We start from the raw sequence: 26,349 nt of genomic DNA, 5'->3' as shown, positions 1-26,349 counted from the left end.
TTCTTCGTGTGAAACTTGTGTGTGGACTGACTGTCTCGTAACCAAACACCGGGCCCTTATATATCATCACAACAATAGATAGGTACTGAAGCTAAACATTGTTCAAAGTTAGATTTACAGAAATTACAATTAAAGCTTAACTCATTAAATTAACTGAATACATTGAAGAATTTGTTCTTTTTAACAGTTTCATCTACTACAAGCATTACGCTGAATTAGTTGTTTAAATGATGAAATTAGCTGATATTGTTACGCAAACAATACTTTTGACAAAATTGTTAACTACCTTGGAATTAATTAATGGGTGGCTTTGCTAACATGTTTTCAAAGAGAGCCAAATAAATACTTTAAGATTACTAGTATTTCGTCTTCCAAATATTTCCAGTTATTACAGAATTTATATTTGTTTATATGTCAACAATAGAATTTATGTTATGAAACAATTATTGATTTCAGCCTATAACAAAAAATACTAACTAGGAATAGTCGAAATAAATTACAGAATCAATTACATACATAAAACTAAGCACAAAATTGGGTCTGGTGTTATATTCTTTAAAATTGAGGGCCAACCTTTCTCTTTTATGAAAATGCAGATTACACTTGCATATGTTAATGGTGATTAGTTAAAATTGTAAGAATGAATTTTAAGGAGGCAGATGACAAAACAAAAAGGGAAGTTAAAAATATCCCAGCTTGCTTCGTCACAAACGTAGGATGTATTGCAGGGAAAGTTCCCACATGCACCATCACATGAAACATGTGAAATCTGTTATGTGATTTACTAGCTAAGCTGCTACCACTGTGCTGCATTCTATGTAGGCATGACAACCAACAAGCTGTCTGTCCACATGAATGGCCACCGACAAACTGTGGACAAGGAACAAATTGATCACCCTGTTGCTGAACACGCTGCCAAATATGACATCCTTCATTTCAGTGACTGCTCCACAGCCTGTGCCATATGGATCGTTCCCAACAACAACAGCTTTTCTGAATTGCACAGGTAGGAACTTTCCCTGCAATACGTCCTATGTTCCCGTAACCCTCCTGGCCTCAACCTTCGTTAGTCACTGTCCTCACCCATCCAGCCCCTACCCTGTTCCCATTCCAGTACTACACAGCCATCATTCCACCGCCACACCCAGTCTTTTTATTTCTCTCCCTTTCCGCTACTTCCCCCCACCCCCCACTCCCGCCCCTCCCCTCCCCATTGCTCTCCTGTCCTCTGTCTAATCTGCAGCACTTCACTGTCTGCCACCCCACAGCTATGAAACTAGAAACCAATACAATCTGCATCTAGAGAGGAAAAATAAAGTTAAAACTCAACAGAGCTTGTTCTACAATGCCATTAAATTATATAATAAATTACCCCAAAAAGTAAAAGATATTGACACAATTGGACAGTTCAAAACAAAACTAAAAAATTTTTTATCAAATAAAAGTTATTACGCAGTAACAGACTATCTGAATTAAAACATGTAGTGTAATTAAAGTAGCCTGCATTGTAATACATGAGGAAATTATTATAATATGAAATCCAGAATTGTACAGTACTATAAGAAAATTACAAATTACATAAGGATATAAAACTAATTTAAGATACCTCAAAAATGCGTGTAAATACCAATTTTATGTGTATAATTGTAGGTATATTGTATTGTCTATGATTTTGCTGACAAAACCCACCCAATGTAAATTGTTGCATGGATTAATAAAGAAATCAATCAATCAATCAATCCCCCCCCCCCCCCCCCCCCCAGTCTCCTCCCTTACCAAGTCACCACTCCCATCATACACCTCTGCTGCTGCTCGCGCAGTGTGGTTTCAGTTTCCTGAGAGTGCAGGTGTGTGTGTGTGTGTGTGTGTGTGTGTGTGTGTGTGTGTGTGTAAGCTATAATTGTGAGAGTCTTTTTGTTGTGCCTATCTGTGACTCAGCAACTTTCCTTTTCATAATATTGATAATTAAAACTTTATGATTTCCCCTCATATATTGTCTTCATTGAAATCCATTAGGTACTGGATTTTCCTTGTCACTAGGACAGTTTCCTTACATGAGAAACATGACAGAAATGGGACTCTTGATACATCTGCCATGACAGGCAAGTTTACAGAGACACAGTGCCTCTCCACATGCATAAACATGTTGGAAAATGGTCTACTGAATAAGAGAATGCAATACTATATTTGTGCTAGCATGGTTATTTGCCTGGCCTCCTTCATCACCTTACCTTCGTTCCACTGAATTTATTTGAATTTATCCACTATCAAACATTTTACATGTTATTGGCTTAATTATTTACATACAAAACGAAGGTACACAAAGAACATAAAAATTTCAAGATATTTACATAAGTGATACATTATTACATATAATGGGAGAATTATGTATGTAAAAAACTTTTAACTAGTAATTTATTACCACTTTATGTGACAGTAGTCAGAACCTTCTGTCACATAACTCTAATTGCTCATATTCTTTCAGGGAGTAGTATGCTTCCTTCTTAAACCATTCTGCTACAACGTTCTTGGATGTATTATAGTGAACAGAATGTGGAGCTTTTGGTAATCTATTGAAAAATTGGGGCCTAGATACTTGTGGCAGTTGTGAACCTTTGCTACCTATTGTAGGGTATGTCAATTGATTGTCCAGTTCATGTGTTGTGATGATGTACAGATATCTTAATGTTAAAATTATTTAAGTTCTTTGTAACACTGAGAAGGCAACATTACATATAGAGGCTTGGGACTGACATAATGTTGAGCTCTTTGAAGTGGTCTTTACAGGATTCTCTTGGAATCAGTGCTGATGTACATCTGAAGCCTATTTTTGCAACTTGAATTCAGTTTTTGAGCTGGGGCAATTATGGCATAAAAGGTTTCCATGGGTAAAGTGGAAGTGAAGAAATGCAAAATTTGCATGTACTGGTAGAATTTTATTTACATTATTCCTCACTTTGTTCAACAGATAAATTACTTGAGAATGTTTTGAGCATAAGTTTTCTGTATGACTCGCCCAGCTTAGTTTCCAATCTATGTGGAAACCTAAGAGTTTGATTAATTATTTTTTGATGTTCATTGGAGACACTTAAATTGAAAACAATATCCTCAGTTTTATTGTTATTAATCTGTAAATAATTTGCATGGAACCAGTTAGTGCATCGGTCCATAGCTGTGCTTACATTATGTCGCAACTCCTCTGTATCATCAACTTGTGTGATTAGAGGTGTATTATCTGCATACAGTACTGCCTGGCCAGGCAAAAAGAAGGTAAGTTATAGACACACACACACACACACACACACACACACACACACACACACACACACACACACACACACACATACACACATAATTAACAGGAATGGACCCAGTACTGAGCCCTTTGGAACACCCTTTGTAATAGGTAATGAGTCTGACTTCTGGCTGTTTATAGTTGCCACCTGCTTTCTGTTACTTAGGTATGACTCAATGAGGTGAAGAGCTTCCTCTCCAGCTCCATAGTATTGGAGCTTTTTTATAAGTATACTATGGGAGACAGTGTTAAAAGCTTTCCTCAAATCTAGAAGAGTTGCACAGACTGTTTCTTAGTCTCAAAAGAATCACGTAATTTTGTGATGATAGTCTCAACTGCTTTTACAGTGGAGAAATGAAATCTGAATGCATATTGTGATGAGCTAAGTAGATTATTTTGCTCAAAGTGCTGGTTCATCTGTATGTGCGTGCAGTATTCTATAATTTTTACGTGACTGGTATGAGTGAGATGGGATGATAGTTATCAAGAGATGCTTCATCACCTTTCTTGAGGGCAGGGGATACTATAGTAATTTTAGGCAATCTGGGAAGATTCCTTCATGTAGCATTTGCTTGATGATTTTGGTTAGTAGCAGTCGAATTTCTTTCTTTATATTTTTTATTAGATGATTTGAAAGTCCATAGAAGTCTTCTGCTTTTGAGTTACTAAGTTTGGCAGTTGCTTCACTAACCTGTCTGTAGGATACTCGAGTCTAGCAGAACTTGTCTTGTTGCTTACTGTCTAGAGATGGAAGCAAAACTACAGCTTTGTTTGCATCTTCACTGAGATTTTTATTTGAGCCAGAACTGGTAAAGTGTGGATTTAAGGTGTTTGGTTGAACTGGACTGTTGTTGTCTTTATTTTGGAAGTTATCTCTGTTTTGACAACTTTCCATGCTGCTTTACACTTATTTGTCGAACTGAGTATGTAACTGTCATTGGCTTTCCTCTTGGCTGCTCCAATTTCTGATCTATACACCCTTCTTGCTGCTATGTACACTTCCTTTTCAGCCTGATTCTGTTGCAATCTGTCATAGGGCACCATCATTTCTTCCCTATGTTTGCACATTTGTGGCATGTACCACTTTCTCATTTCTTGCAGTTTATTACTCCAGTTCTGCTTTGGAGGTTTTCTGCGATATTTGGGATGACATGAGTCAAGATTTTCTACTAATAATCCTAAAAATTTCTGTGTTTAATCATTGGCAAACATATCATTAGTAAGTACTGTCTCCCAGTTTATGTGATTAAGGTTTGGTTTTTAACTGATTCAATTTATGTCCATTAATTGGCCTGATTACTCTTCCTGGTTCAGTTGAAGAACTGTCTGTTTTGTTGCTTATAGGGTGCCTAAGCCATAAACCTGTATGATCTCATATCCTGAGGTTTACGGTAGCAAATTCAGTTTTATTTGGCTGAAAGTTGCATATTACGTTATCTAAGCAAGCACTGACCCTGGTGGGTTTGTCATTTAGACAGTGGAAGTCCTCCCATGAACCTTGCCATTGGTGGGGAGACTTGCATGCCTCAGTGATACAAATAGCCATACCATAGGTGCAGCAACAACAGAGGGGTATCTCTTGAGAGGCCAGACAAATGTGTGGTTCCTGGAGAGGGGCAGAAGACTTTTAAGTTGTTCCAGTGGCAACAGTCTGGATGATTGACTGATCTGGCCATGTAACATTAACCAAAATAGCCTTGCTCTGCTGGTACTGTGAATGGCTGAAAGCAAGGAAAAATTCAGCCATAATTTTTCCTGAGGACATGCAGTTTAACTGCACGGTTAAGCGATGATGACGTTCTCTTGGGTAAAATATTCTGGAGGTAAAATAATCCACCATTTGCATCTCTGGGTGGGGACTACTCAGGAGGACGTAATTATCAGGAGAAAGAAAACGTGTTCTACGGATCGGAACGTGGAATGTCAGATCCCTTAATCAGGCAGGTACATTAGAAAATTTAAATAGGGGAATAGATAGGTTAAAATTAGATATAGTGGGAATCAGTGAAGTTCGGTGGCAGGAGGAACAAGACTTCTGGTTAGGTGAATACGGGTTTATAAAGACAAAATCAAATAGGGCTAATGTAGGAGTAGGTTTAATAATGAATAAAGAAATGGAAGCATGGGTAAGCTACTATGAACAGCATAGTGAACGCATTATTGTGCAAAGATATACATGACACCATGCCTACCACACTGTAACAAGTTTATATGCCAACTAGCTCTGCAGATGAAAAGGTTGAAGAAATGATTGACGAGATAAAAGAAATTATTCAGAAAGTGAAGGGAGACGAATATTTAAGTTGTGGGGGACTGGAATTTTATAGTAGGAAAAGGAAGAGAAGGAAAAAGTAATAGGTGAATATGGAATGAGGTTAAGGAATGAAATCGGATTACAGAATGCAAGAGGAAGCCATTTAGTAGAATTCTGCACAGAGTATAACTTAATCATAGCTAACACGTGGTTTAAGAATCATGAAAGAAGGCTGTATATGTGGAAGAGGGCTCTAGACACCAGAAGGTTTCAGATAGATTATATAGTGGTAAGACAGAGATTTAGGAACCAGGTTTTAAATTGTAAGACATTTCCAGGGACAGATGTGGACTCTGACCACAATCTATTGGTTATGAACTATAGATTAAAACTGAATAAACTGCAAAAAGGTGGGAATTTAAGGAGATGGAACCTGGATAAACTGAAAGAATCAGAGGTCGCAGAGAGTTTCAGAGAAAGCACTAGGGAACAATTGACAAGAACAGGGAAAATAAATACAGAAGGAGGTGAATGGCCAGATTTGAGCGATGAATTAGTGAAGGCAGCAGAGGATCAAGTAGGTAAAAAGATGAAGGCTAGTAGAAATCCTTGGATAACAGAAGAGATATTGAATTTAATTGAAAGGAGAAAATATAAAAATGCAGTAATCGAAGCAAACAAAAAGGAATACAAACGTCTAAAAAATGAGATCGACAGGAAGTGCAAAATCGCTAGAGGACAAATGTAAGGGTGTAGAGGCATATATCACTAGGGGTAAGATAGATACTGCCTAAAGTAAAACTAAAGAGACCTTTGGAGAAATGGGAACCACCTGTATGAATATCAAGAGCTCAGATGGAAAACTAGTTCTAAGCAAAGAATGGAAGATGGAAGGAGTATATAGAGGGTCTATGCAAGGATGATGCACATGAAGGCAATATTAGAAATGGAAAAGAACATAGGTGAAGATGAAATGGGAGACATGATACTGTATGAAGAGTTTGACAGAGCACTGAAAGACCTAAGTTGAAACAAGGCCCCGGGAGTAGACAACATGCGTTAGAACTACCAATAGGCTTGGGAGAGCCAGCCCTAACAAAACTCTACCATCTGGTGAGCAAGATGTATGAGGCAGGTGAAATACCCTCAGACTTCAAGAAGAATACAATAACTCCAATCTCAAAGAAAGCAAGTGTTGACAAGTGTGAAAATTACCAAACTATCCATTTAATAAGTCACACCTGCGAAATACTAGCATGAATTCTTTACAGACGAATGGAAAAAATGGTATAAGCCAACCTCGGGGAAGATCAAATTGGATTCTGTAGAAATGTTGGAGCATGTGAGGCTATACTGACCCTAGGACTTATCTTAGAAGATAGATTAAGGAAAGGCAAACTTACATTTATAGCATTTATAGATTGGAATACTCTTTTTCAAATTCTGAAGGTGGCAGGGGTCAAATACAGGGAGAAAAAGGCTGTTTACAATTTGTACAGAAACCAGATGACAATTATAAGAGTCGAGGGGCACGAAAGGGAAGCAGTGCTTGAGAAGGGAGTGGAACAAGGTTACAGCCTGTCCCCGGTGTTGTTCAATCTGTATATTGAGCAAGCAGTAATGGAAACAAAAGAAAAATTTGGAATAGGAATTAAAATCCATGGAGAAGAAATAAAAATTGTGAGGTTTGCCAATGACCTTGTAATTCTGCCAGAGACAGCAAAGGTCCTGGAAGAACAGTTGAAGAGAATGGACAGTATCTTGAAATGAGGATATAAGATGAACATCAACAAAAGCAAAATGAGGATAATGGAATGTGGTCGAATTAAATCAGGGAATTAGATTAGGAAATCAGACACTTAAAGTAGTAGATGAGGTTAGCTGTTTGGGGAGCAAAGTAACTGATGATGGTTGAAGTAGAGAGGATATAAAATGTAGATTGGCAATGTGAAGGAAAGTGTTTCTGAAAAAGAGAAATTTGTTAACATCGAGTATAGATTTAAGTGTCAGGAAGTCTTTTCTGAAAGTATTTGTATGGAGTGTAGCCATGTATGGAAGTGAAACATGGACAATAAATAGTTTAGACAAGAAGAGAATAGAAGATTTTGAAATGTGGTGCTACAGAAGAATGCTGAAGATCAGATTGGTAGATCATGTAACTAATGGGGAGTTACAGAATAGAATTGGGGACAAGAGGAACTTGTGGCACAACCTGAATAGAAGCTGGGATTGGTAGGACATGTTCCGAGGCATAGATGGATCATCAATTTAGTATTGGAGAGAAGCACTGAGGGTAAAAATCATAGAGGAAGAGTAAGGCATGAATACACTTAACAGATTCAGAGGGATGTAGGTTGCAGTGGTTACTTGGAGATAAAGAAGCTTGCACAGTATATAGTAGCATGGAGAGCTGCATCAAAGACCACAACAACAACAACAACAACAACAACAGGTTTAATGATCTTAATATGTCTAATAGGTGCTTCACATGTTAGGTCTTATACCTAGTATCTGTGTTAATATCGCAACTCTGCATTTTTATATTTTAAAAGCATTATTATCAATTTCTTGAGATTTTCTATGAATAATTCTGTGTTATTACTAGGAGATTGGTACACTGATATAACTATTATTTCTTGACTTGGTATCATTATTGCTGAGACTTCAAAATCTGGTTCTATATAGAGAAAACTTACATCTATTACTTCATATTCTAATTTTTTTCTTTTATAAGAATTGAAATACTACCGTGTTTCACATTTGTTCTACACTAACATGTTGCTAATTGGTATCAATAAGGTGCAGGAAATAAAACAACCCCTTGTTTTACATTCCTTTTTTGCTGCCCTAATGAAATACTCTCTGAAGAGACAATTTACTGAAAGTTTCATAATTCCAACCGTATCTAGTGCACTTGCACAAAACAAGTGATTTTGTATAATACATTAAATTTCATAAAATTTATTATTTCATTTGTTTACTTATATGTCATGTTCATCCAATATATGCTAGCATTATTTTTCATTCACTAATTAAGTCATAATTAAGAAAAATTAGGTTGGCATTGTTGTTTTTCACTATTTAGTTTAATGTGATATATATCTTATTTAAAAATCTTTTATATTGTATACCTCATATTGGGCATAAAATACAAAAGGTTTTGTCTATAGTCATTCATAATAACTTTGAACTTTTAATTGTTAATTTTATAAATTTGCACTATAGTTTTGTTAACTTCATTGTTAAGAACATATAAATAGGGGGAGCAGAAGGCTCAGAGGAGACGCAGTTGGAGACAGTCCACAGACGTGATCACTGTGTTGCATGCCAGAGTAATAATATAACTGTTGTACTAAGTGGTTTTGTAGGTATGTAGCCTGTTATGTGGAGTGGGCTACCACCAACAAGAAGTTGTGCAGCTTATCATTAATAAACCACTATAAAACAACTTGGTACCTGGATTATTTCATGGAATTCACGTAACTAGGTCCAGTTTGCAGTTGAAATGGATCATGACGATGAATTCCACAGCAGCAGCAGAAAGCAGATTACTCTGAGTTACACCAAACTAAGATATGTGTAAGCAATGAACTAAACTTTATATTTCACTGCAGAACTAATGACTAAATTGTAATGTTTGGAAACTGTTCTAGCAGTAAACATATGTATTTGTTTAAAAGTTATCTTTGAGTGGTGGAGGCCAGAGTGATGAGTAACAAAGACACCCCCATGATTACATGTTCTTGATGTCATAGGAACAGAAGTATAACAATAAACTTTTCAAATTCTCTGTTTCATCAAATAAATCTTTCAGTGATTGTTTTTGTTGTAATTTTGCCACTGTTTCAGTCTCCTCTGCAATTCATTACAAACACTTAATTCAAGTTCACTATGAATTAACCAGTGGTCATTTACTAGCAAAACATCACAATTTGATTCTTCCAACCATTGTTCCATTTCCGTGAGTTTATTTTTTAGTGACTGTATGTTAATATGCAAGAAAAATACACTTTTTGCACTTTTGTCTGGCTGGTTGGACAAACAAAATTTTTGACTATTGTCATCTGGCTGCCCTAGGTGAAATGCTTCAAATGACTTACGCTGCACCTCCCTTGTGTGACTCACCATAAAAAATGCTGAGGTTCTTTCCTCGTGCATGTTAGATGAGGTGCTTTTTGAGAGTTGCATTTTAAGATGATTTCGCTTTTGGGTATTTCATACCTGTTGTTGATGTTATCATTGGTATTTTTATGAGCAATTTTTCCCTAGGCTGTTAAGATATAATCCATGGCCGATGTTGCTAACATCAAGGATTTTTACATTTCTGAAATTCTATGAGATGCTTTTAAGAGATACTGCAGCTAATCATATTATGATGTTTTCAGTTGATTTTTTGTCAGCTGGCTTTTGAGAAACTATAGCCTCATCATTTTCTGATGTCTACAAGTGTAATTAATGCCTTTATTTTGCACATCAAGTGCAGCTAGTCATGGGAGTTGTGCCCTTTAAGATACTAAGTCTTGACCCTGTGAAGATGGTTGTCACAACAGCATTTCTCAGTAACTGCTCCAGCTTAAAGTGTTGCCACAACTCCACTAAATATCTTCACTTAATCTACGAAATAATTTTTGTCATTATCTATCTTTCTGTAATGAGTATGTGATAGCTTGAAAAGTAATTGATGGAACCAATAATTTTAAATAGTTTTCTAAGAATAGGAGCAACCGATTATTAACACTGATCTTGCAACACTTCCCAATGTGATTTATTTGTATAAGGTAACCAGTTTCAGTTATCCACTCCATATTCTTATTCATTATTTCAATTCTGACCAAGTAAAAATAATTGGCAATTTTCACTGTTTTAAGATCAGTTTGAATTAGTGGGACAGTATGAGGTTAAGTCAATTATTATCCACAATTTAGTTATATTTTTGTTTATTTTGGTAGTACTGTCATTTTACATTGATTACACATGCTTTGTTTATTTGTTGTTATCTCTTTGCAATTTTCAAGCTGCTAGGTTAATTTTGTTACCGCTGCCATACCGTTAATCATGGCTGCTCTACTGACTATTTGCACCAAAGTAGAGCAACATTCAGTGATCCGCTTTTTTGTGGTCATAAGGCATATCAGGGGCCGAAATTCATTGAAAACTTTTGGTACAGTATGGGAACAGTGTTTTGCCACAATAGAGAATCATCAAATGGGCTGGAAAATTCCGAAATGGTCGCACAAATGTTACATATGATGAAGGAGCCTGATGACTGTTTACCACCGCAAATGCAGAAACCACTGAGCGTTCATGTGAAATTATTCTCTTAGACAAGCAATTAGCTATTGACAAAGTGACACATTGTCTGCAAATAAGTCATGGTTCTGCCTACGAAATCATCCAAAACTGACTTGGGTTTCATTAAGTTTGTGCAAGATGGGACCCAAAAAACTAACACAGTTGCATAAACAAATGCACTTGGACATCTGCAAAAAATACTTGGATTGCTAGTAATGAAGGGGACAACTTCTTGGACAGGATCATTACTGGTGACGAAACATGGATCCATCATTATGAGCTGGAGAGTAAATGGCAGAGTATGAAATGGAAATCTCAAATTCGCCGTGCAAGACAAAGTTCAAGACCCAACCATCTGCAGGAAAACTGATGTTTATGGCTTTTTGGGATGCACAAGGTCCAGTACTGAAACATTATGGTGAAAGGGGCACAACAATAAACAATGTACATTACAGCAAGATGCCTGCTGCCAAGTTAAAGCCTGCAATTCGAAGCAAATGCCGAGGATTGCTGTCCAGAGGTGTTGTGTTGTTGCACAATAATGTGCGTCCACATACAGCTGCCCACACTGCTGCAACGCTCCAAAAACTCAAATTTGAAGTACTGGATCACCCTCCATATAGTCCCAATCTTGCCCCTTCTGACTATCATTTGTTTGGTCCACTCAAACCATCATTAAGGGACCATCAATTTGCGTCAGACAAAGCAGTGGAGGAAGCAGGTGCATTCCTGGCTCACAGCTCAACCAAGAACCTTCTTTTATGAGGGCATCAGGAAGCTTGTACAATGGGGGGACCAAGAGCATTGAAACGCAAGGAGACTATGTGGAAAAATAATGTTCTTCTAAATTTCACATTTGATTACAATAAAATTTTATAACTGCTTACAGATAACAATTGACTTACCCTCTTAAATAAATTCAAAACATCAGTAAAGCAACAAATGGGATAATAAATTAATTCAAAACATCATATCAGAAATGTTTACAATTATTTCTTCCCAAACGCAGTTATTACTTGGACACTACTCTGAAGAGTCTCCTCAAGTTCTGCACAGATGTTGAGTAATAATGAATCAGCATGGCTCCTGAACCCTTCCAGTTGATGACAGGATGAGAAGCCTCTCAAGTGTCAACCAATGTTAAGAAATAGTTAACACAAACAAGCTCTTCTAGTCTGTTTAATTTCATTCTTATATGCGTTAATCTATTGTAAATTTTACGTTTTGAACCATAGCATCCAAGCAATTAAACATCTCTTTTGTGCATTACATGATTTTGTGCTTAGCTTTATTATATCATTTACTGTCAAACTAAATTATGTACAATGAAGACTTTCATGACTGGATGTTGTAGTTGCTGGTGAGTTTCCTATTTGTTTATCGTAATATTCACACAGGTACACACAACCTGCCAAAAGGCTTGGTATTCTCACAACCAGCAATGCTTGATTGCAACGGATTCTGGTCACCATGTGAGACAGTGCTTCCACCTTCAGAAGGACCTGTGCACCTTCCAGACATACTGCCAATTCCCTTGAGGGCAACTGCTTCCTTTGGACTTGGCAAGTGTATGCGAGCTATCTGGACTCTGCCTATGAGTGAAAGAGAAAGTGAGCAGGAGAAAGATAAGGTACATCAGTCAATCATATTTGTATATGGTTTTGATGAGAGTATGGCTCTCAGTTGCATACATGTTAACACTTGTCTATAGGGGAAGCCTGTTGATGACAGATTCACACTGGCATACTTTGATCTAAGCCTGCTCAAATTGCATTCACAGAAACTATTTAGCAAGTGTATAGAGAAATTATAGCATGTGGTTGCTTGACACTGGGCATCATTGACATGTCACATTAGTTAAAAACATGTTAGAAATCTTCCACAGTTCTTCATATAGGACAGAAATCATCTGTGATTGAACTAATTTCTACAGAGAAGCTGTATGGACATCACAAGGACAGCATCCCCAATGGTGGACAACAATGGCTGGTATCCACTTCAGCTGCCAACCAAACCATTGTGCCCATACTGGTGATCCTGGCATGAAGCAGCCAGACAAAACTGATCACTGCACGTGCAGCACAGGCTGCAGATGGTGGAGGAGCATGCATGGCTGTTGGCTGTGAAGCAACTCAGCCAGGCTCTGCCCCCCCCCCCCCCCCCCCCCCCGTAGGCATTGAGTGATAGGTGCCCAGAAAATGGAGAAGGGCATCATCTGGTGCAGAATTCACAAAGACTTTTTCATTTCGAACTTCAGCATACACACTAGTCATTCCCCATCACTATTTGATTGAGGGTGGAATGGTGAAGCCATAACATGATGAATGCCATGACAGGAACAAAACAATTGAAAGATGTGAAAACAAACTGGGGCTCATTATCAGAAAATAAGGTACAAGGTGAAGTATCTGGGACTTGGGACACTTCTGCAAGAAACACACGAGGATGTATTTCATCCTCTACATCTATTAACACAATGAATTCAACACAAATGGTCTTCGTTGACTGTCACAAACAAGTAACAAACTTCGTAACTAGTTCGTAACAGGAAAACATGTTCATGAATAAATGCAAGTACTTGGCCTACAAGTCTTGGTTGTAAAAACAACATAATAAGTCCTTGTTTTCCTTGAGTGGAGCACATTGGAACAGACTAACACATAAGTTACAATCTGTACAAGTTCACAGTCTCTACTGTGTTGCCAAATGAATCTGACAGAATATCAACAGACCCACAGGAATGTTGCTGAGATCCCTTGGCAGTGAACACAGCTTGCAGTTGAGGCAGCACTGGCTGCATTGTAACTGCCATGATTGGTGCAGGCGCAATCCTAAATACCCACATAACACAGGTACACTTCCTTCTGATTGGCTTATGTGACATAGGGGATGCTGCCAAAGGTTCATGGCACAAGCAATCTCTTTTGCTGATTTACATGCCCTCTGTGGTTTCTTCTGGTGTATGTGAAGGCCCTCTGCAGGTCATGAGGCAAATAGCAGGTCGACAACATCATATGGTTACAAGGGCTGAGCTGCCAATCAAGCCGACGGCGGTGTGTTGCAGTGTGGCATAGGCGGCTGATAGCTTTTGCAACACGTCACAAGGCAATCCCTCATTATAAAACCTCTTGAAAGGGTATGAACTGTGAGCTCAGTCAATGTCAATGCCTATCTGAGAATGTAAGGAAACCAGGAAAATGCATCCACAACCACGAGCCAGTAGGAATTCAGGAAGCGACCCGCAAAGCCTACATGAATGCATTTGCATGGCTGGTGAGGAGCATGACAGGGAGACAGAGACACCCTGGGAGCTGCCTGTTGTTGGGCACACTGCTCACGACCCATAACAAAATGGACAATTTTGCCATCAATCACTGGGCAAAAAAATATGTCTCCTAAGAGATTAGCATGCAAAATTCACCAATGGCACTGCTGGAGAAGGTGTAGAACTGCATGTTGTAATGTGGTGAGAATGACTACTCTAGGAGAGAGATCTTCCATGGGTAACAGCAAAACACCATCAAAATCAGAGGTGATACCATAAGGGAAAATAGTTGCACAGGGGGTCTGAAGGCCACTCAGCACTTTATCTGGTCAGTCCTGTTGAACAAATCAAACCACCTGATGGAGAACCGGGTTGCTAAGAATGGCAGCTGCTATGCATGAACTCTTAACTGGAAAACCCACAACTGTGGCCCGTGTTTCAGTGTCAAGATGAAAACAAAGCAATTCTTCATAATCAAAGTCAGGATCAGGACCCACAGGAAGGTGGGACAAGGTGTCCACATTGGGTTGTTCAGACGTACGCCAAAAATGGATTTCATAGTTGTAGTGAGACAAGAGCAGTGTCCAGCTTGTACACTGTGTGCTGCACTGTCAGGTAAGGAAGTGTGAGGTTTAAACAAAGAAACCCAGTGTTTGTGGTCAGTAATAATGTGAAACTTTTAGCCATACAAAAAAAACATGGAATTTCTGGAGAGTACAGACTATGGCAAGAGTTTCTTTCTCCACATGAGAGTAATGCTACTGAGCTGGATTGAGAGGTGTAGAGGTGAAAGCAACAGGTCGTTCAGAGTCATCAGCATATTTGTAGGCTAGGATCATGCCAAGGCCATACTGTGAGGCATCAGTCTCCACAATTATGTGCTGGTCCAGAGAGAATGTAGCTAAACAAGAGGCCTGAGAGTAGTTCGAATTCAAACATTTGAAAAGCATGTTCGCAGTCTGGGCTCCAGCAAAAATGCACATTCTTGTGTAACAAGGGATGCAACTAATGGGCCAATGTGGTGACCTCCAGCAGGAATTGATGGTGGTAGGCTATCTTCCCTAAGAAGACCTGAAGTTCATTTATGGACATGGGATGAAGCATAGGCATAACCCAGAAATGTGGTCTGTCAGATGGCAAATCCCATCCCATGAGACCTCAAACCCGAAATAAGCAATAGAAGGTTGAAAAAAATTGAGATTTTGCAGGGTTACACTGTACGCCTGTGGACTGTGGGACAGAAAACAAAGTGTGCAAAGTTTTTAAGTGATCAGCCATGGAGGAGACTGTGACAACAATAACATCCAGTTAATTACTGCAACCCAGGACATGCATAGTCAGTTGCTATAAAAATCATTGTTAAATGGCAGTTGCACTATCCATGCTGAAAGGAAAGCGTAAATACTGATACAGACCAAAAGGAGTATTCAAAACCAGAACTCGCCAAGACTCTTCGTCCACAGGAACCTGTAGATATGCTTCAGACAAATCAATTTTAGGGAAGTACTGGCCATTCGATATTTTTACGAACAGTTCCTCCTGGTGTGGGAGAGGATATGTATCCACAATTGAATGCACGTTGACAGTGGTACTGAAGTCATCACAGAGGCGAAGTTTCTCCTACAGTTTCCAAACTACAACCGCAGAGACAACCATTCAATAGCCACAACATGTTGCACCACCTCTATAGGTTGAAGTCTGTACAATTCTGGATTCACTTGACCTTTCAGGATGCACAAGACACAAATGAGGGTTAGCCATGGATTTCAAGGAAATATGAGTGGAAAAATTCATAGCGCAATCTACACCTTCCAAAAACAATTCCAAAACCTCCTCACACGGTGTTTCCAATTGAGAGTATGATACCTGATTGGACACAATATGAACTGCATTGGGGATAGAAAACTCAAATGCCTGAAATGCTTCCTTCCCGAACAAGTTCTCAACACTGGCATCAGTAGGTGTAGCCACCAAAAATGTAATGGAATGAATCAGTGACTTGTAAGAGGCAGATGTATTAAATTGTTCCAACAGCACCTTGTTCTGTTCATTCTGCAAAACTGTTCTCAATGGTGGTGAGCCTACACTCAAATACATTTGAGAATTCAATAATCTCACTACAGCACCTATGTCGACCTGTAGCCAGAGCAATTATGAAAAGCACTTAACTCAGCAAGCAACTTGGGAGAAGTCACAAGCATTGGAGTCACACAGGGTACCTCCATGTCCATATCCTGAGCAACCTTCAGCGAATAACGCACAGAGACCATGTGGCCTTCTGGCAAGCATTACATGTAGCCCAGTGCTTAGGACCCACTGAATGTTCATGCTGGACAAGACAGAAACAGAGAATGCTGATGCTGATGCTGGTGCTGGTGCTGTGGTGGTCATGGCTGCTGGTCCCGACTGTAAAAGTTATTATGGACAAATAAACCATTATTATTGTTATTATTATTATTATTATTATTATTTGGTCTGCTCAGCACTGGGCCCACATGTTTACCGCCACCACTGTCAGTTCCTCGTGAAAGCTATCTATCATTCTAGGGAGCACATTTTGTGACACTACTGCCACATCACCCCATGCTTCAGTTTTGTCAGGTGCTGCCTGACAAACTTCAAAAGATTGTGCTATTTGAAAAACTTCTACCAACTGCAAGTTTTCACAGAGTAAAGCCTTCTGGTGCACTTCCTTGTCTGGAGCTAAATAGATAATTGTGTTGAACACTATAGAGTCTACATAAGAGTCATTATGGGCATCAGTAATGAAGTGATACTTACAGCTGTGGAGTTCAGCTGTCAGGCCCTGTAAGACTGATTTGGTTTCATGTGGAATTGGCAGAATACAGCTCACACCACTATGACATACATTTGTTTATGACAATTGTTGGACAATAAACTTCATATGTGATCAAAAATAAGAGCTACCAGTTCTTAAAAGGGGTAAGCTGACAAAGGCTTTGCAGAACTTTGAGTGTGTCTTACTGATAGTCAAAAAATGGTGTCAGAGTCATTTTTAGTAAGCTTCCCAATCCCCAGCTGAATTGTCATATGGAGGAAAAGTGGGTGGATGGAACAGTAGAATGGTATCCTGTCTGTTAATGGAAGCCGACAAAGTGGTCACAGCTGAAGAAAGCTGCTCAATGAATAAAACTGATGAAACTGCACCTAAAAACTGTGCACAGAGAAACAATTCCAAACTCATTGCCAATAGTGTAGGAACCAAGTAATACACAAAGTCAATCCAAGTCACACAAATATGGCTTTATTCATAACTTCTGAACAATAACAGATAAACCTCTTTGGGTTCCACAAGACACAGAACCACTGATGTGCACAATACAAACTAAAATAACATAGATGGGTCAATTAATTACTGTAAGGTCCTTTTACACTTATGAATAATGGTTCCAGAAGTCATCAGTGTAATGGGTGAACTAAAAATTGTAAATAAATAAACAAAAAGGAGGCAGGGTTGACAGTTTCATTTGTGTCTCTCTCAAACCTGGACCATTTGTTTCAGTTTCAGCTCATAAACAGGACAGTCTGCTGCTGCCACAACCATTATCTTTACAAATTTTATGTTGACCTTTAGAACACAGTGTTGCATTTAAAAAACAAAGCTTATACCAATATTTACAGCTATACTTTGTCACATGAGGTTACACTAAATGCTCTAACTGGTGTAATAAGAGCTGTTTAGCTGTATTATAAACTGTTAAAGTAGATGATAATATATTTTATAATCCACAAAATACTTTCATACTTTTAAAAAAATTAATATTCCTCCTTTCGTTGTAAAATTCCAAAAATTACATATTTCTCATCACTCTGTAAAACAGGCTGCAGTGGAACGTATATCACAGGAAGAGGAGAAAATAAAAGAATGGTTAGAAATGTACACACTATTGGACGAATATGAAAAGAAAATATCAGCTGAGATAGAGCGAAAGGCTATTTCTACTGAAGCCAAGTACCGATGGCTTTCACTGTCGGAGAGGCTACCAGAAGACAAGGTTTGTGTTTCACAGTAGATAATTGATTTCACAGTTCAAATGTGAAAAACAGAACCAGCATAGTGTCTACAATGCGTATATGTAATATTGTTCTGTTTTCTTGCAATCTTCATTAAGAAGTTATAACAATTTGAATGACTAACAACCTTTGCTGGAAGCAATGCTCCACAAATATAGGTAGTACAAACAATTCATTCAACCATCACGTTGCATAAAACTCATTAAGAAGACGAATCTTCAGGGATGTGAATCTTCAGGGATCTGGTACAAGTCAATGTACCCAGTAACAAAGGTCAAGCAACACTTAGAAAATTAACCCGTAACTTAACAATACACTGTCACTATACTGCTTAATACTATTTGTACATACTTCAAATAAATGTAACATTGTGAATTAGCAGAAAAGACACTACTCTGAAAAAATCTTCTCCTCCTCAGTTTCATTACATAGTTAAAATCAAACAATGGAAATTCTGGGATGGAATAACAACAATTATGAAAAGGATAGATTTCTACTTGCTGTAAAGATGACACACCGAGTTGCAGACAGGCACAATGAATAGACTGCTACACATCAAGCTTTTGGCCAAAGCTTACACCAGAAAAGGAAAAAAAACCATACACACATTCAAGCAAGACAACACTCCTCGCACACACACATGACCACTGTCTCTGGCTTCTCAGACCAGACTGCTTGTCTGCATTATAATATTAAGTCTTCATTTACTTTGAACAAACCTATTAATTATGTAAAGACTATATTTGAAGGTGAATATCCTCAATACTTGTGGAGCAAAGTAATAGCTTGGCACATTTACACTTTGAATTAGGTAGAGTTCTCTCTTCTCAGCCCAAACCACTTTAATTCAAGGAGTTATGCATCCATAATCCTTGCTCATTGTGGACTTTGCCCCTATTTATGTTAAGGGGAAATAAAACTGAAAAAGCTATAGCAGTATGTTCACAAAACAAATAAATTTTCTTGAAATCTGCAGGTTTTTGTTTATCATATCTCTTGATTACCAGATAGAACAGTTTCATCATGACTTACTCTCCCAAAAATCTCAATATTTCTGAGGAAACATTGTTTACTCTAGTAGCCTTGTTTTGACAGGTCTTCCAGTGCTCTGCCAAATTCTTCTTGTACTATCAAATCTCTCATCTCATTTTTTATCTACACCCTGTCCTTTTTCTATAATATTGTCTTGCAGTTTGTTTTCCTTGTATAGAACTTTTATAAATCCTTCTATATTTCATTCAGCCTTCCCATCTTTGCTTACTGCTGGGTCACCATCTGAGCTTTAGTGCTCTAGGAATTCCTGATTAGCCATTTTGCACTTTCTGTCAGTCTCATTTTTAGCAATCTGTGTTTTGTTTTGTCTGATTCATTTCTGCATTTTCATGTTTTCTCCTATTGTCAATTAAATTTGATAACTCATGAGTTATACAAAGATTTCTATTGTGTATTGTTTTGTCTTTATTTTATTCTCTGCTGCCATCACTGTTTCTTGTCTCAGCTACTCATCATCTACTGTGTTACACATTCCTGACATACTGTTGGCTCAAACAGTGACTAACATAAACAGAAAAATTATTTGTTTTAATCTGTAGTCACACTTTTATTTTGCCATCTAATGACTACATACTATAACAAATTTCCTTTCCCCTGTTTCAGTCAAATTTTACCTAATGATCCCTTTGAATCAACACTCCCTGGTTCTGTTAATTTAACCAGTTCACATTTCTTTAATATCCTACTTCTCTGCAATCTCTTCAGTTTGAATCTGCAGTTGGTAACCAAAAAATTATGGTCATATCCCACATCTGTCTGTGGAAATGTCGTACAGTTTAAAATCTGATTTCAAAGTCTCTATCTTACCATCAATCTGAAGCTTTCCACTATCCCCAGGACTCTTTCATGGGTTTTAAACCAAATGTTTGCAATGCTTAAATTATGCCATTTGCAATATTCTGTTAACCAGCTTTCCTCTTCATTCCTTTTTTCATGTTCACAGTCTCCTACAACATTTTCTTTTCATCCTTCCCCTCCTATGTAATTACAGTCCCTAGTCACAATTCAATTTTCCTCTTCCTTAACTATCTGAATAATTTCTTTTACCTTGTAGTGGCCTAAACATCAGCCACCACGTGTTAATGCAAAGATCAGTGCTGTGTAAAGTACAGTGCAGTGCAGCATTCTTAGCATGTGAATCTTGGGTCTTTGAGCATTTAAGTACCCAGCCACCAAAGACACTGTGTTTTTCTGAATTTGTTGGTAATATGTGCTCCATGCCAATGTTCTGTTACCTGATGTTACAAAGTTGTAGCCTGTACTCAACTCCTTTTTATGTCAAGAATTATAGTTCCAAATTTTGGCATTTCTGTCCTGCCCATTTTAAGAGAGACATCAGTCACGCATTCCTCACAAAGTTCTAAAGAACCAGTGCAAGTGTCATTCACTTAGTTTTTATGAACTCGTCAAGTGAAAGTCGATTAGCCAAAAGTCGAGCTGGACTCGACAAGTGGTGACCCCATTATAATTGGCAGAATCTCATTTGAACTGTGTGTTGGCCGAAGAACTAACAGTATCGAGAATAGCAGTTCACCTGCCACTGTTCTGTCAGATAATTCTATCCTTTGGTTAATGCAGGCAGAAGCAAGTTTCTTGTGGCAGAGAGATAACAGCCAGTGTGACTAAGTTCACTTTCACAGTAAGCCAACTTGACCATCAGTTCGCTGCTGAAGTGCAAGATATAATTAGGGTGATACCACAAGCAAACTCGTACACGAGCTCAAGTCAGAATTGATACGACTTGTGACTGCTTTACAACAGGATCACATATCGCAAGTCCTTACTCGAGAGGTGACGGGCATTAGAAAGTCACGAAGGCACTAGAAAGCCACCCCAGTACCTGTGACACGTTTGCAGTAAGGCTGACACAACCACTGTACCAGATATGTTGTGCACACCATGGAGCAGTCATTTGCCACTGCATATAAAAGCCATAGTTTCCTCACAGCTGACATGCTGCCAGATGCCATGGCACAGCTGGCCAATTGAATACAAGATGCAGTCACACCCACACAGGTCTGTGCAGTCACAGCACAGGACAACAGTGCAGCCACTGCAGCAACATTAGCATGTGCTAACCATGACTCACTCGCAGCAAAGGTCACATGCTGTTGTTGCACAACAATGCCAGCAATGGCAGAGGTTGATAACAATGTCATTCAAGAAGTAGATCTTCTGTTGGTATGGCAACACTGCAAGGTGGTGGATGTACAGATGTGGTGGTACCATTAGACTGTGCCACCCACACACATGGAACTTCACCATCATGGATGTCACTGAGGCACTCATTGGAGCAGACCTCCTGGTACACTACAGACTACTTCCAGACATTGCTGAGCAGCAGTCACCAGTTTCCACCACAGCGCAGTTCACAGCACCGGGTCGATGCAGACTTCTGGGAGTGAATATGCAATGTTTTTGAGCAGCTACCCGAACTTGGCCAGGCTCCCCCCAGTACTCCTAAGCACGTACCACGTGACACAGTGCACCACATAAGGATGACAGATGAACCCTCTGTAGCATGTTGGCCAAGACGTTTGGCTTTGAACTGTTTAGCAATAGCAGAGGCTGAATTTGAGTTTATAATATGTGAAGGCATAATGCAGCCACCTAAAAGTCCATGTCCTCAGCATTACAGTTGGTACCAATGAAAGGTGGAGCAGAGCACCCATGTGATGACCATTATGTGCTTAACTCATGAACAATGCCCAACAGATACCCTGTACTGCTTTTGAGGGATTATAATTATGTGCTACATGGTGCCTCCATATTTGCTGTTCTGGGGTGTGTGAAAGACATACCCAAGACTGCCATAACAACACCTTTTGGGTTAATGGGATGAGAAGTTCTGCCTCATGCAAGACACCTTTTTTCTTTTGTTTCACCCATACATGTTTCAGCACTTTTGTGCTATCGTCAGTGGGTTCTATTTTTATTTTTAACTTACATTACGTTATTGTCCTCTTGTTTTGGTAGCTGTTATGCTACACAATATACAACATGTCATAATTTTGAAGTTGTGGTACGTTTTCTTGTGTTGTCGGCGAAGTAAATAGGCTTACTTCTTTGCCTGTGTTCGCGTGGCAATGCAGTTTTTTGATTACTCAAAACTTAGGTGGAGTTTTTGCTGCCATTACGTGTTGTAAGAAGAACTGCACCACAAGATGATTACCTTTTGGGTTATTTGAAAGCATGTTCATGACTTCCAGGTTAAGTAACAGTGCTCAAACTTGGCGAAGATTTATGGACTTCATTCTCCGAGGGCTATCATAGTGCTTCACCTGCCTCGATGTTGTCCTAGTGTTCTCCGCGAACCCGGAACAACATCGACAATATCTGTGGGAGGTGTCCAGACAATCGGAACAATGCGGATTCATCCTGAACATGAACAAGTGTGTCTTTGGACAGCCAGAGGTGACTTTCCTCAGTCATAAGATCTCTGCTGTGGGCTCCCTTCCTCTGCCTGAGAAGGTGGACATGGTACCACAACTATCCTGGCCAACTACAATCAAAGAGTTATGATGTTTCTTGGGTGTGCTTAACTTCGTAAATGGCACCTTCCTTGTGTTGCAGAGTTACAGGAAAATTTTAAGGCAGCGTTATCAGGCCCAAAAGTTAATGGTAAGTCTCTGGTGAAGTGGAGACATGATACGTGCTCCATTGTGAGGTAGCAAAGAAGAGCTTGGCTGATGCAGCACTTCTGGCATACCTGCAGCTCAACACACCACTAGCTATAGTTGTGCATGCAAGGCAGGCAAAGCCTGGCAACCACTGGCATACCATTCACACAAACTGTCACCTTCACAAAGAACATCATACACATTTGATCGTGAGCTCCTGGCTATGTACCAGGTGGTAAAGTACTTTCATCCTCAAGTCGAAGTGTGAGTGTTAACAATTTATACGGAGCTGAAGCTACTGACGTTTGCATTCAGACAGAATAGTGCCAAAAGCTCACCCAGACAATTTAACCACTTGTAATCCCTAACGCAATTCATAATGGACATTAAGCACACATCTGGGACCAACAATGTTGTCATGGGTTATATATCATGGGTCAACAGTGTTTCCAGTTCAATAGAATTTTCCACTCTTACACAAGTGCATCAAGAAGACAATGAACTCCTTCTGTATGTGAATGATGCCACATCAGCATTGAAGCTAGAGCTCACTGATATTCCAGGGGAAGGAACACATCTGTAGTATGACATCTCTCGTGGCTGAACTCTCCCCTTTCTGCCACCGGTATTCAGTTGGCAAGCTTTTAACACTGTCCATGAGTTGTTCCATCCAGGGGTGTGTCCAACCTTTCACTTAGTGTCCCAGCATTTTGTGTGGTTGGGAATGCAGAAAGACTGTTGGGAATGGGCAAATACTGTCTCCAGTGTCAATGCTGCAAGTTTACTCATCATGTCCAAGCCCCAATTGGCAACTTCTCAGGTACCACCACTCACTCCACCCATGTACATTTGGACACTGTAGGACTGCTTCCTGCATTAAATGGACAGAGGTACTTATTAACATGATTGACCATTATACTCATTTGCCTGATGCAATACTGGTCAATAATAGTTTCTGCCTGTACTTCGACATAGTTGGTGAATTCACCCACCATATAACCACTAGCTATCACCTGGCAAGAAACAGGATGATCAAAGACTGGCACCATTGTTTCAAGCCAGCACTAATCTGCTATGTAGAGGCCTGATTGTCAGCACTACCAGTGGTACTACTCAGCTTGTGAACAACACTAAGGTCTGACATTGGTTTGTCACCAGCAGAATTAATTTATGGTGAAACACTGCAAATGCCTGGTGATTTTTTTTTGACACAGACACAATAGAGATATTTGCGCGTGATTAGTCAAATGTTTTACATCACTTGAAACAACTCATTTCCAGGATCCATAACTCAAAAGCTTCATGGCATAGCCCATTGCCCTCCTTCATGCACCAATATCTCAAGCATTGTAAACATGTTATGCTCCACACGCAAGGCATTAGACCACCACTACAAGCCAAATATTCTGGCCCATATAAAGTTCTCCAATGACATACATAAATAATGGACAATCTAGTGATTGACAAGGCTGCAACTGTCTTCATTAAACCACGTTAAACCAGTGCAGTGGGCTAAAGACATAGTTTCATGATATAATGCGTCCTTTCAGTCTACAAAGGTGAGGAAACCTCACCTTCAAACTGATGCACCACAGACAGTGGTTCAATGGAGGCATCCACCCACCTCAGATTGAGATGCTACTATCATTGCAAGTGCCACCACTGCAGAATCCAATTCCTGAAACAGTTCCTCCTCCAACACAGACAACTCACTCTGGCAGTCGGGTGCACTTCCCAGTGTGATTCCTCAATCCTGATGCTCCGCTTCTACCTGGGAGTTTGTATAGTAGCCTATATGTCAGCAATCATGCATTAAAATGAAGTTCAATGATATGTAATGTACAGTGCAGTGCAGTGTTCTTAGCAAGTGAAACATGGCTGTCTGAGCAGTTCTGTATTCAGCTGCCAGGAGCACTGTGTTTTTTATGCTTTTATATGTTTTCTGTCCATTGTTTTTTGTGAATTTGTTGGTAATGTACACTCCTTGCCAATGTTCTGTTGCATAATGTTACCAAACTGTAACCTGTAATCAACTTCTATTTATGTCAAGGATTAGAGTTCTGAATTATTGCATTTCTGTCCAATCCATGTATAAGAGAGACGTCAGGTGTGCATTTCTAATAAAGTTTCAAAGATTCAATAGAAGTGTCATTCATTTAGTCATTATGAACACTCAAGCAGAGCTGGACCAGAGAACCTCATACATTGTTTCTCTCTCTTCATCATCTGTGGAGTTAGTAGGCACATAAACTTGTCCTACTGTGGTGGATGTTGGCTTCATGTCTAGTTTGGCTATGATAATGCATTCACTATGCTTTTCATATTGACATACATTTCTATTTCTTATTCATTATTGCACCTATTACTGCATTACCACACTTCTACACCAACCTGTTTGTGGGCCACCTGGCATCTCCCTGTCCTCCCAAAAACCCCAGCCATTAGTCCGCTTCAGATTCATTGATGATATCTTCACAATTTGGACTCAAGACACCCTATCCTCAATCCTACACAACCTCAACATCTACTCTGCCATCTGCTTTGCATGTTCCTCCTCCACCCAATGTGCCAGCTTCCTGGGTGTTGACCTCCACCTCTCTGACACTATACACACCTCTGTTGACATTAAACCCAGTAATCACCAACATTACCTGTGTTTTGGCAGGTGCCATCCCTTCTACACTAAAACTTTTCTCCCATACTGCCTGGACACCGGTGGAGAACATGTCTCCAGTAATGAGAATTCCCTTGCCCAGTGTGCTGAAGGTCTCACAAAGGCCTTCAAAGACAGGCAGTACCCCCAAACCCAGTTTACAAGCAGATTTCCCATGCCAAGTGCTCACACACCCCCAATCCTTCCACCACCAACCAAGAATCAGGTACAATGGAGTGCCCCCATGTCACCCAGTATTACTCTGGGATGGAACAGCTGAACCATATCTGTTTGTATGTAAGTGGGAATTTAGACTAGGGCAGCAGTGAGAATTTGGATCAAGGATGGAGGTGTGCTAGGGTAACCTGTGCAGTTGTTCGAACTGCTATGCTAATTTGGCTTAGTGGCTAAAGCACGTGCCTAGTAAGCAGGACACCCAGGTATGATTCCCAGCCTTGGTACAAATTTTCACTCTCTGCTTCAGTCTATATACATAAAATCACATCTGTCTGAGACTAGTAAAGTTTCTAAATTTGTGCCATTTTATTTGAAGCACATCCTTCATCTGAGCTTTTATTATCTACCATCATGCCTAAGATCCTTCCTACTGCTCCTAAAGGGGTTTTACATCACCCAAGTAACCTACACAACATTCTAATCCATCTCTATGCTAATCCTACTCCCCAACCCCTTACAACAGGGACCCTGTGGAAGACCCAGGTGCAAGACCTGTTCAATCCATCCACCCAGCACTTCCAGTCCAGTTCTGTCACTGGCTTAGCCTACTCATCAGAGGCCATGCCACCTGTAAGTGCAGCAATGTCATAAACCAACTGTGCTGCAAACATAACACAATCTTTTTATGTCAGTGTGACAACCAAC

The 26,349-nt window shown here is 39.4% G+C and overlaps 1 protein-coding gene across 1 annotated transcript in view; it reads left to right on the top strand.

Annotated features, from left to right (window-relative positions):
• The window catches only part of LOC126456085 (uncharacterized), a 41,301-nt gene that overhangs the window by 5,720 nt on the left and 9,232 nt on the right, over nucleotides 1–26,349 (top strand). Inside the window, exons 2-3 of the mRNA XM_050091840.1 lie at nucleotides 12,239–12,471; nucleotides 17,949–18,122. Coding sequence (XP_049947797.1) covers nucleotides 12,239–12,471; nucleotides 17,949–18,122 — 407 coding nt within the window. The remainder of the gene's footprint in view (nucleotides 1–12,238; nucleotides 12,472–17,948; nucleotides 18,123–26,349) is intronic.

Source organism: Schistocerca serialis, chromosome 2, assembly GCF_023864345.2.
Source record: "Schistocerca serialis cubense isolate TAMUIC-IGC-003099 chromosome 2, iqSchSeri2.2, whole genome shotgun sequence".
In the NCBI taxonomy this organism is placed as follows: Eukaryota; Metazoa; Arthropoda; class Insecta; order Orthoptera; family Acrididae; genus Schistocerca; species Schistocerca serialis.
The sequence above is the reverse complement of the archived record's forward strand: the minus strand, read 5'-3'. Positions and strand labels throughout refer to the sequence as shown.